The 12959-nt window shown below is 40.2% G+C and overlaps 1 protein-coding gene across 3 annotated transcripts in view; it reads left to right on the plus strand.

Annotated features, from left to right (window-relative positions):
* The window catches only part of LPCAT2 (lysophosphatidylcholine acyltransferase 2), a 65595-nt gene extending 53513 nt beyond the window's left edge, over positions 1–12082 (plus strand). For 2 of the 3 annotated variants that reach the window (XM_069549860.1, XM_069549861.1), the window contains 3 exons: positions 1773–1871; positions 7595–7730; positions 11332–12082. In XM_069549860.1, coding sequence (XP_069405961.1) covers positions 1773–1871; positions 7595–7730; positions 11332–11516 — 420 coding nt within the window. In that variant the 3' untranslated portion in view covers positions 11517–12082. The remainder of the gene's footprint in view (positions 1–1772; positions 1872–7594; positions 7731–11331) is intronic. The other variant, XM_069549862.1, reaches the window with a different exon arrangement.
* Positions 12083–12959: the final 877 nt, after the last annotated feature.

Genomic DNA, 12959 nt, shown 5'->3' on the forward strand with positions numbered 1-12959 from the left:
GAGAAGCTGAGGGGGGACTTCCCTGGTGGTCCAGTGGGTAAGACACCATGCTTCCACTGCAGGGGGCTTGAGTTCAATCCCTGGTCAGGGAACTGGGTCCCACATGCCACCATGACAAAGCCAAAACCAAACTCATAAAAGCTACAAAAATCTTCCCTAAAATAATGTACGTATAGAAAAGGCACACACTTTCAGGGGCTTCAAGGCTTTCCCTTTCAAGCTCATTTGTGAAACTCTAGTGAAGAACACTGCCTGAATGTGTTAAGGTGAATCCAAAGTAGTAGGTAAGGGTAGATGAGGAAAAGGTAGCATGGTTTTTATCACCTACCTGTATGTGCTAGGCAGTGAGAACACACTGCACAGAAAAGGGAAGGCAACCCTTGCCCTAGGGGAACTCCTAATAGTTGAAATGTAGACACTTAGTCACAGTTAAAGATTATGGTCTTATCAGTACCAAAAGTCTGCTTACTTATCAAGTAGCACACTAACTTTGTTGTTACTGCTGCTGCCAAGTCACTTCAGTCGTGTCCGACTCTGTGCAACCACATAGACAGCAGCCCACCAGGCTCCTCTGTCCCTGGGATTCTCCAGGCAAGAACACTGGAGTGGGTTGCCATTTCCTTCTCCAATGCATGAAAAGTGAAGTCGCTCAGTCGTGTCTGACTCTTAGTGACCCCATGGACTGCAGCCTACCAGGCTCCTCCATCCATGGGATTTTCCAGGCAAGAGTACTGGAGTGGGGTGTCATTGCCTTCTCCATTGTTGTTACTAGTTCAGAGCTTATCTGTAAACTCATCACTTGAAGATTTTGCTGCCAAAATGATCTCACACATGGGATTATAATTATTGTGCTTGTTTTTCTGTTTCTTTCTCCCTCCTACTCCTCTCTCTCCTCCTCCATCTTTCTCTTCTACTCTCCCTGTCACTTTTCCTTTCTCCTCTTCCCCTTCTTGTTAGTTTTGCCTCTTTTATCTCTTCCTTCTGTCTTCCCTCCCTCTCTTCCTTGCCTCTCTCTTCTTTTCTCCCTCTCTTCCTTAAGCTCTCTCCTTTCTCCACATTTCATCCCCTCAGTGTTCCTGTCTAGATGAGTAGTTCATCAGCATGGATTAGAATTACCAACCCATCCTTTTGTATTGCCATCATGAAATACCTGCTGAAGTGTATAGATATTAACATCATATGAATTAGTTATAGTTTCCAGAGGCTTAGAAGTGCAGGATCTTCCAGGGCCTGATATCACTAAGGGCCCTTGCCATTGCTCATGTTTGCTTACTTGCTCCTGCTTTATTGCAGATTAAGCCTGGAAAGAAGAAAGAATGTAGCTGTGATTATTGCCTCAATTTGCCCTTTTCCTTTCCCTTCTGTTTCCTACCTGTAGAGGGTCTCTTCGTGACCCACTGAGTGTTGGCCATCATGGCATGCCCATTCATGGTGGGATGAAGGCTTTGGTCTCACCTAGGAATGAATCCTCCATCCTGCCTCCCAGAGAGACTCCCATCAAGGCTGAGCTCAAAACCCCATGCTGATATCCATAGAATCATTCTTAATGACCCTCAGTGATAAAATGTTTACATCTATCACTGAACACAAATCCATTTTTCTTCCCTCTGAATTGGGCTGCTCACTAGCTGTTCTATCTCAGTGCGAGCTTTTTTCCAAATAGACTCAGTGCATAATGATGCTGAGTTGCATGGCATACCTGAATTTCGCCTTGTGATTAATAGTTATTCAACCAATGGCCCTGCTAATTGATTTCACCCATCCTTTCACAGAACCATGATGGCAGTATCGACTTCCGAGAGTATGTAATTGGCCTGGCTGTCTTGTGCAACCCCGCCAACACAGAGGAGATCATCCAGGTGGCATTTAAGGTACTGTCAGTCCCACTGAAAGCATCTAGATCTGTCTCGTAAACAAGTGTTGACTCTAAGTGTATTATTTGAAAATCAGTACATCCATTACAAGTGTTTATAGATTTGCTGTGACATGAACACGAGAATAACGTGATTAAGACAATCGCTACTGAGAATAAAGAAAACACAAGCATCCGTTTAAGCAAAAAAGTCTTTGGAAGCAGCCCAGTTAGCAGCATCAAGATTGAAGAGCAGGTGATTTAATAAATTAGCTTAAAGATTATTTCTTTTCAGCCTCCCGGTTTGGGAGCCCCAAAGTGAGTTGTATAAATAAACACGACCTGTCTCTTGTCGTCCTAATTTGCCATGCAGAAGGTTTTGACCCATCCTTATTTTCTCACTCTATGTGTCAGAGATGTTTTTGGCAATCTTTTCCTGATGAAGTTTATTTTGTTGTGATGGTATCAAGTGATAAGAGTCCACATACATGACTCAGAAGACACATAGTGAGATCAAGTTTTGATTTTACTTGAGAACAGACACGTATGATTAGAATTTGGAAAGGAACATCCCATTCAAATATAAATTAGATGAAGCACCTTTCATCTCTACCATGATGTCTTGGATTTCCACCCTGTATGTTTTCCTATTACGTCATATATATTGTCATAGCAGGATGGGGGATTAGGGGACAATGAATAAAATCCATGTCCCCCATCCCCAGCAGAACTTAATGGAGGTTTAAATGATGAGAACTCAGATTTCATGTATCACTTATATGTGCAAAAAGAGGGGAAGAATACATTCCCAAAGTGTGTTTCAATTCTTTAGAGATGAAAGGTGCTTCATCTAATTTGTATTTGAGTGGGATATTCCCTTCCAAATTCTAATCATACATGCTCTGTTCTCAAGCAAAATAAAAGCTTGATTTCACTATGTGTCTTTTAAGTCGTGTATGTGGACTCTTTTATCATTCAGCCCCTTGAGTCTCTGCTTCATCCACCATATGCCTGAGGGCCTTCCCCATGTCTGTTTCCTACTCTTATTTCTTCCTGATTTTCTCAGAGAAGAATATCCCACTGTGCCCTCAACAAGTGTCTTCCCCTCTATTATTCAGGAAGACTCTCTTCCTCCCAGAGTCCTTTCTCATGTCTTAGAGACCATCCTGGATAGCCTCAGGAATTTCCATGTGTTTTGTCATTGACAGAGAGCCCCCAAGTTGACTTTTTATTTCAGATTGTTTTCAACTGAATTAACTGCTGGGACTATAAGGAAACTAAGAGGCTGATGCTTAGCAGATGGTCACAAGGAAAGGGCCAGAACACTTTCCAAGTTGAAAACTTTTGGGTTTTACATACTTATTCATCGTAAAACCTAAAATTATGCACATAGCTAACTTATTCCGATCCAGTTATTTCTGTTCCTATTCTGGGATTGTCTGTGTGATTATAAGTTCAGCTGGGCAAGTGGTCACTTTGGGCTTACCAATGAAAGACCTGATAGAAAATTTGGCCCTTAATCATAGTAATTATTGTTTTTAAAGAAGTCCTGAGATTTTTCTCTAGCCTAGACCTTGGTTTTTGGGGGGAGAGGTAAGGAAAGGAAAGGAGAACCTAAAACTATAATTAGCTCTCTTTTTCAGTAAGGCAAGTGTCACGCTTTATTTTGGTTATTTTTTTAACCTTCTCAAGGGTGTTTGATGTTTTTGAAAATGATTTTGGCATGCTTCTATGTTTTTCATTTAGCAGTATCATTTTACATATACAGGATCCATTCTCATCCTTTTATTTGAGAAATGCTTCACAGTTAACTGCCCATCTTTGATCGTATTTCATCACCATGGTGACCTTTAGAGATAGAATATTAGTCAGCATTCTTCAGTTGTTAGCAGTAGACTGGCTGAGTAATCAGTTGTGAGGACAACAAGCAGACTCCTGGGAAGACCCTGAAGCAGGCAGCTCCAGAGGTCCCAGCTGCGGGAACTGCTCTATGTTTCCCTTGGGCACTGCTGTCAGAGAGACAAACTCCAAACTCTGTTCATCATTCAGATTCCAGGTAGGGTCCTGGTGGTCTTGAACCATGGGCTTGCTAGGGAAGACAGGATGTTTTGATTCAGAGTCAAGTTTACTCTACCCAGCAAGGATGTCATTTAAAAATTGATGGAGAGATCAAAAGCTTTACAGGCAAGCAAAAGTTAAGAGAATTCAGCACCACCAAATAAGCTTTACAAACAAATGCTATAGGGACTTCTATAGGAAGGAAATACAAGAGAAGGAAAAGACCTACAAAAACAAAAACAAAACAATTAAGAAAATACCAATAGGAACATATATATCAATAATTACTTTAAATGTAAATGGATTAAATGCTCCAACCAAGATACAGAGACTGGCTGAATGCATACAGAGTCCTGCAGCATTCTGTACACTGGGGAGATAGCATTCCCTTATTCTCCAAGGAAACTGGGATGTTAAACCTTCTACCAGAGCCCAGAGGATGGGATTTAGCTGAGATCTGGGAACTGTGTAGCAAAGAGACTATTGGGAATGTGAGGAATTGAGGGAAATGGAAGGGTATTATGGGGTCGTTGTGGCAAAATGTCCTTTGTCAAAACGACTGTGATAGGAATTAAAAGCCCCAGGATGGACGTGTGAAGGGAACTTATACAGAAGAGAGAGCCATCAAAGCACCAAATGTGGCAGGAATTTAGACGATTTGATGAGTTGGTGAGAACTGTTTAGGAATGGAAGACTTTTACAGAAAACTTAGAATTTATGGGAGTGGGATGTGTGACAACCTGGCTGTTCATGTCTGAAGTCCGAGGACCATAAAGAGCCCTGGGGCTACCATTTGTGAAAACAAATGCTAATGCGCTTTGTACTTTCCAACTGTCTTATCCTCCATTCAGGGGCTGAGTGTAGAAAATGGACTAGGAGTCTGTGTCTTCTCATCAAGGGACAGGAAATCACAACTTCAAATTCTGTTTTTCTCCTCCCACCCTGCTGCTACTGCTGCTAAGTCGCTTCAGTCGTGTCCAACTCTGTGCGACCCCAGAGACGGCAGCCCACCAGGCTCCCCTGTCCCTGGGATTCTCCAGGCAAGAACACTGGAGTGGGTTGCCATTTCCTTCTCCAATGCATAAAAGTGAAAAGTGAAAGTGAAGTCGCTCAGTCATGTCCAACTGAGCGACCCCATGGACTACAGCCTACCAGGCTCCTCCATCCATGGGATTTTCCAGGCAAGAGTACTGGCATGGGGTGCCATTGCCTTCTCCCAGGCATTGCAGGGTAGATTCTTAACCACTGGACCACCAGGGAAGCCCTCCATAATTTCTTAAAAGAAGAGCCCGTGCCTTTGCCTCCATACCTCACATCTATTCGTGCCTCCCACCCTAGTGGACAATTAAAGCACTATTCAATATTTGCTTGTTGTTCATTTCGCAATTATCACACCTTACCCTATGCCTGTTTTTGATTGTGTGTTTGGTCAGAAGTGGATACCTTAACAGCAGGAGCTCTAGATATTATCTGCCTGCCTTTGAGTGCCAGCTTGACCACCGACAAGCTCTGTGACCTTGGGAAAGTTGCCTGGCTTCTGTGTTCCTCAGCTTTCTCATCTGTGAGATATGACTAATAACAACCCCTCCCTTACATAAGGCTCGTTAGGGCAGACTGTCATCAGGGTTAAATGAATGTGTAAAGGGATTTGAACATGTTGGATCAGTGCCTGCAAAGATTTAGTGTTGATATCATTTAAAAAATGTGAATACCCTGGAGAAGATTTTGAATATGATATCATATAATTGATATCATATAACATATCAACTATCCCTGATTTGCAACTTGACTTTCAGTGTATCCCACCCTTTCCTCTCTGCCTATAAACATATTCAGTCTCTCCCTTCCTGTAGGCAGCCTCCTTTTGCACATGGTTGTTACCCCATTTCTCTCCTGCCCTTTATTCCATAATTTCTTTTTAAATTAATTACTTATTTTTGGCTGTGCTGGGTCTTTGTCGCTGAGCAGGCTTCTCTCTAGCTGCAGAGAACAGGAGCTACTCTCTAGTTGCAGCGTGCGGGCTTCTCATTGTGGTGGCTTCTCTTGTGGAGCACAGACTCTAGTGTGAGCGGGCTTCAGTAGTTGTGGCATGTGGAATCTTCCCAGAGCAGGGATCAAATAGGAAAAACAAGAGTCTGGGGTGGAGAAGCAGGAAGGGCAGGAAATGAGAATTTATAAGGAAGCAAAAACAGAACTTGCATATCAGTTAGAGGTCTGTAGTACTGGAAAAGAAGGAGCCAGTGGTGGCTGAGGTGTTCTGGCTTGAGCAAATGGGTAAAAGTGAGTTATGTTACCCACTGGTATCCCAGGCATTACAAGGTAGATTCTTAACCACTGGACCACCAGGGAAGCCCTGCATAATTTCTTAAAAGAAGAGCCCGTGCCTTTGCCTCCATACCTCACATCTATTCATTCCTTGATTCCCATTACCATCTGTCATCAGGATCTCCTAACTACCAAATCCAGCAAACCTCTTTGCTCCTTGCTTGGCCTTCCTATGGCATTTTACTATGTTGGCCATTACCACAGTCAGAGTTTCTTCCTGTTTCCTAAGAACCTCCCCTAGCTCCCAAGATGCATGTTCTTTCTTTCTGCTTCTCCATCACTCTGACTGCTTTTGCTGGCTCCTCTTCCCTGCACACACCTCAACTCTTACAGTATCCAGGACTCTGCCTTACTTTGTGCATTTTCCACAGAGAAGCTCAAACACGCAGTTTCAGTTCTTACCTGAATTCATATCTCAAGGCTCATCATTCTCCTGTGCTGATGTGCTAGACTTCTAACTGACACTTCTGATTCAAATTTACCTGTCCAGGTCTAACCCTTGATCTCATTGGGTACCTGTTCTCCCGTCTGGGTAACATAACGTTTTCACCCCTTGCTCAAGTCAGATCACCTCGGCCATCACTGGCTCTTTATTTTCTATCACTGCAGACCTCTAACTGAAATGCAAGTCCCACCTTTGTTTCCTTATAAATTCTCTCTTCCTGCCCTTCATGCTTCTCCACCCCAGACCCTTAATTGTTTTTCTTGTCTCATAGATTCAGTGGATATTAGTTTGAGCAAACACCAGGAAATACTGAAGGACAGGCAAGCCTGGCATGCTGCAGTCCATGGGGTTGCAAAGAGTTGGACATAACTTAGCAATTGAACAAGAATAGAAGTCTTTTCAACCTTCTGCCTCCAATCCATCCTCCACCCTCTTCCTTAGAGAGCTCCCTCAGTTCACAGTCAATCACGCCACAGTCCTTCCCATGATCATCCTGGAGGGTTAGATGATACACTATGATCTGATTCCTGGTTGTCTTTCTCTCTCCTGACTCGAGCCCCAAGCAATCACCTACCAATACCTATATATTCCTTGCATATTCCTTGTATATTTCCTTCATGTAATGGCATAAAGCCTTCCCTGACCTCTCCAGGTAGGATTCACCTTGTTCTACAGAGGACCCCCATGTGCTTTTGTGCTTACTGTGGTTGTAGCCCTTATTTTAATTTTATCTCTTTCTACCACTAAACTATAAGTATTGTGAAGGCAGCAGAGATCATACATATAGACATATATCCCAAGCCCCTGGCACAGTGAATGTCTGAATTACTAAAGAATTTATTTTCCAAGATTATTCCATACTGCCATTGCTCTGGAGGAGCTCGTTCTTAGGCTTTATTTTCTTTTTCCTTCAGCTCTTTGATGTTGATGAGGATGGCTTCATAACAGAGGAAGAGTTCTCCACCATCCTGCAGGCTTCCCTTGGAGTGCCTGACCTTGATGTTTCTGGTCTCTTCAAGGAAATAGCTCAGGGGGACTCTATTTCCTATGGTGAGTAGGCAGTTTGGCACCTGATTCAGTGTATGAAGAGGACATCCAGACTATGACTGACCCTCATACAAGTGTTGTTTCCCTCCTCTAATATGTTAATGATAGAAATAATAGTAACAATGATGATACCAGTAATAGTAGTAGTGGTGTAATGGTAGAAGCTAATTATTGGGAAATTACCATATGCTAAGCACTCTTCAAACATTTTATATATATTAATTCATTTATTCTTTACAACAGGCCTATTCAATCGGTACTCTTCATTATTCTTATGTTCTCAAGATGCAAAGAATTCACCAGAAAATGTCAGAGTTGTAGCCACAGTAGAGGGATACAGGCTGAGGGGCCCACAGTAATAACAGTAACTAAACCATCTATTAATGTTTCCTGTTAGTAGCTTAGGTGAGCTTTCACGTTCATTATATCATGTCACATTGATGGCAACCCTGTGAGGGAGGGACTATCATGGAGGAAGACCTTGAGGCCAGACGGCAGGTCTGTCCACCAGCCTTTCTCCTGATGACTCAAGTCCATGAATTAAAGTAAGTGCCCTTGGGACTTCCCTGGCAGTCCAGTAGTTAAGACTTTGCCCTTCCAAGGCAGGGGATGCAGGTTCGATCCCTGATTGGGGAACTGAGATCCCTCATGCCTCATGATGTGGCCAGAAAATAAAAACAAATAAAATTAAATAAAAACAAAAATTTAAAAATAAGTCCTGTAAGGGATGAAGGAATGGTTCATCAGTTTCCATGTATTTCATAATGTTCTTGGGAAACACAACTTGGTGGAGCTTTGATGTGGTCATAGACATGGCTTATCTTCCCCAGTCTTCTCTGGTGGGCTGGAGGAGGATTCCTCTTGAATGCCTTTTTCCTTCTGGTGATCAAAGAGTTTCAGCCTGATAACTTTCACTGAATGGGGGCTTTAGATCACATACTACGCTTACTCTCTGTTTTTAATTACTGTCATTTGGCTATCTTTTCTTCTATTTTAGATAATTAAATGCCTAGAGCACTTACTCTATTAAGTTCATTAAAAAAAAAAGAAAGGATAAAATGGGAAGTATATACTGATGTAAACTTAAAGAGTCATAAACCTCATGTGTACTAATTCTCTAGCCATTTTCATTGCATAATTTAGACTGTATTACTCCAAGCTACCATTTTTTTTTAGTATTCTTTTTAATTTTTTTTATGTTGACCATTTTCAAAGTCTTTGTTTAATTTGTTACAATATTACTTGTTTTATGCTTTGACATTTTTGGCCTCAAGGCATGGGGGATCTTAGCTCCCCTATCAGGGATCAAACCCACACCCCCTGCATTGGAAGACAAAGTCTTAACCACTAGACCACAAAGAAGTCTCAAAGCTACAACATTTTGAAAAACTATTTTGAATTATTATTTCAATGGAAGCTAATACTGAGAATTACTTGTAGGTAGTCATATGTTTACCTGTTGATGTTAATATTTTTTAAATAGAAATCTACTTTGATTTTTGGAATTCAATACTTTTCTTTTTAGAATACAAAGAATATCTCCTCTTCCCCAATATTAGGCAAGCCCACTTTTTTTCTTTTTTGCAGGAATGTTTGAGGTATTTAAATATGATTTTATGAAAGAATAGGTATAAAAATTTATCATGAATGTGGCCATTTATATTATTTAAATATGATCATTTAAGTTTTTATTCTTGGTTTTCCTTTAGCAAAATTAATGCCCAAATTCCACTTATCGCCAGTTCATAGCACTTCTAGAAATGAGTTACTCTTTAATGCCACTGGCATCCCCAAAGAAGACAGAGACCTTCATCTTTTGACCAGAGCACATGTCTTAAAATTAAATCTCATGGTTTCTGTAGATCAACTCTCCTGCCTATGTATCTTAGAAATCACTTAACGTCTACTTTACCTCCATCACTGAAATAGACTCATGCAGATAAATCTTTATTTTGGGTGTTAAGAAAGAATAATTAATAACTTACCTGATTTGGAAATATAAAGTCTATTAATACAAAATAATGTTGTAATTACAGAGAATGATCTGGGCTCAATCTGGTAACTTCCTCATCACTAAGACTTGTTTATATCATCAAGAATTGCTAGGTACTCTAATGTGCCGTGAAGTAGACACTTGGTTATCGGAGGATTTTTTTTAATGGATAGAAATAGGATATTGGGTTAAAAGCCTTTTATTAGAGAGTCAAATAGCAAGCTTATTCAGAGACCACGCTTCCTTTGCTATATAAGTTCAATAAAGCTTTCTCCATCCTAACAGAAAAGGAGAGAGAAATTTCAAAGTTGAGGGTAGCATCATATTTCAGAAACTATTAGGGGCCTAAGGTTCAAATTCTGATGGTTAATAAGTTAATTTCTATACTCTACCTATGTCGCAAATCAAAACACCTGAGATAAAAGGAGGCCCATGACTCAGGGGTCTTGTGATACGATTATTCTATATTGTACACTCTTCTTGTTCTTACTGATCATAAGTCAGGCAGGGCTCAGCTTTTCAACATGGTTCATTTCTTTACCAGTTTTAAAGGTTAAAATCATTTTAAAAGTCAGTAATAGAAAGTCCTGGGCTTCCCTGGTGGCTCAGCTGGTAAAGAACCTACCTGCAATGCAGGAGACCTGGGTTCCATCCCTGGGTTGGGAAGATCCCCTGGAGGAGGGCATGGCAACCCACTCTAGCATTCTTGCCTGGAGAATTCCCATGGACAGAGAAGCCTGGTGGGCTACAGTCCATGCGGTAGTAAAGAGTTGGACACGACTGAGTGACTAAGCACAGCACAGCACAATAGAAAGTCCTGGAGAATAAATTCTTAAACATTTTTTATTATAGAGAAATAATAAAATTATATATAACAATAAAACATAAACATGGAGCATAATGAAGGTTTATAAATGAACACTTGTGTACTACCACTTAGATCAAGAAATAGAATTTTCCAGTAACTCTAGAAGCCTCCATGCACCCCTTCCAAAAATACAACCCCTTCCTCTGTCTTAAAGGAGGGAACTGCTCACCTGACTTAAAAAGGAATCTCTGCCCGCTTTCCTTTAGCATTTCACCACAAAAGTACAAATTTTAAATAAATTTTAGTTTTGCCTAAGTTTTTGAACTTTGCATAGTAGCCTCATACCACGTGTTCTTGTGTATTTGGCTTTTTTCATTGGACATTATGGTTTTAAGATTTATCCACATTGTTACAACACAGCTATTCATTCATCTTCATTGCTGTACAGCATTATGTTCTCTGAATATGCCAGGATTTATTTCTCTATTTCAACTGTTAACAAACATTTGAATTGTTTCCATTTTTCACCTATTATGAATAACATTGCTTTGAACATTCTCATGCATGTCTCCCGGAATACAGTATGCACAAATCCTCTAGCTTATCTATTTGAGAATCAAGTATGCATATCTTCAACTTGACTGGATAATGGAAAAAACTATCTGCCAAAGCAGTTGTATAATTTATAAGGGTTGAGTAATAGACTTTTGCAATCATTATATTAAGATCATGTGTTAATCTGCATCATGCCAAAAGAAGATTTATCTCAATTTATTGAATTTTGTTTTTTTCTGCTCTTTTAGAGGAATTTAAAAGTTTTGCCCTAAAGCATCCAGAATATGCTAAGATATTTACAACCTACTTAGATCTCCAGACATGCCATGTGTTTTCATTACCAGGAGAAGTCCAAGCAACTCCCTCAGTTGTAAGTAATAAAGTCAGCCCTGAAAGTCATGAAGAAAGTACCTCAGATAAAAAGGACGACTGAAAACAAATATTCCTAATAACGAAACTGCGGTGGCTTTTATTTGAAATTTCAAAGGCATGTATTGGTAATATTTTACTTGTGATTGATTGAGTAAGGATGATGTTTAAAATAGATAGCTTTTTAATAAAAATGATAGATTTTTCTTTATTGAAAGACTTCTATTCACATGTATTTATCAATATTCCTTTTCTTTTATACAATATTTTGCTATACTGATTGGCTTACTGGTGAGAAAGGTATTTTTATGGATTTTCCAGGTTAGTTTGCATATCCAAATAAATGAAATGACCTCCCTTGTTTACTGAGGAGCATTAATCAACACTGTAAAAATTTTTAAAGTATAGACACTTTTTCATCTACCTTCCTCTAAAGAAATAAGGTTGTATTCTGTTAACTCTAATTTCTTCCCATTCTGGAAATAAGAATGAAGAGCCTGAGGAATGTTGCATAATTTTATACCTTTAATTTCAGAGGTTCATCTTTTCCATTTGTATTTCAGTTTCTTGGATCACTGAATGTGGGGGGATTGGAAGGGAGAGCTCTGTTAATTAAATCAGTTCAGTTCAGTCGTTCAGTCATGTCTGACTCTTTGCCACCCCATGAACCGCAGCACCCCAGGCCTCCCTGTCCATCACCAACTCCCAGAGTCCACCCAAACCCATGTCCATTGAGTCGGTGATGCCATCCAACCATCTCATCCTCTGTTGTCCCCTTCTCCTCCTGCCCTCAATCTTTCCCAGCATCAGAGTCTTTTCCAATGAGTCAGCTCTTCGCATCAGGTGGCCAAAGTATTAGAGTTTCAGCTTCAACATCAGTCCTTGCAATGAACACCCAGGACTGATCTCCCTTAGGACGGACTGGTTGGATCTCCTTGCAGTCCAAGGGACTCTCAAGAGTCTTCTCCAACACCACAGTTCAAAAGCATCAATTCTTTGGTGCTCGGCTTTCTTCACAGTCCAACTCTCACATCCATACATGACCACTGGAAAAACCATAGCCTTGACTAGATGGACCTTTGTTGGCAAAGACTCCTTAAAAACTCATATTCTCTTGAGCATGCATCCCAATTGTTGATTTCCTTAACCATGTGCTATGGAAATCATACCCTTTTTTGAGATCTACAGATTTAGAACTTTGTTTTAAAGACAACAACTGTGGCCAAAGGTTATGTGGGAATTGCCTTATTGAAGGTAACATTAATTGTATAATGAGAAAATAAATTGTTTGCCACAGAATTTAGTTTCATTTTAGTTGGGTAGTTTAGAATGTAGTACTTGCCTAGTAAATGAATCAGATTTACTTTATTTACATAATATTAGAATTAATATATTTTAGTATCTAAGTGGGAATTTTATTAAGTGTCCTCTCAAATTTGAGAAAATGAAAGTGGAAAATGTCAGTCACTCAGTTGTTTGTGTCCAACTCTTGCTACCCTGTGGACTG

The sequence above is a fragment of the Ovis canadensis genome, chromosome 14 (assembly GCF_042477335.2).
Source record: "Ovis canadensis isolate MfBH-ARS-UI-01 breed Bighorn chromosome 14, ARS-UI_OviCan_v2, whole genome shotgun sequence".
NCBI lineage: Eukaryota > Metazoa > Chordata > Mammalia > Artiodactyla > Bovidae > Ovis > Ovis canadensis.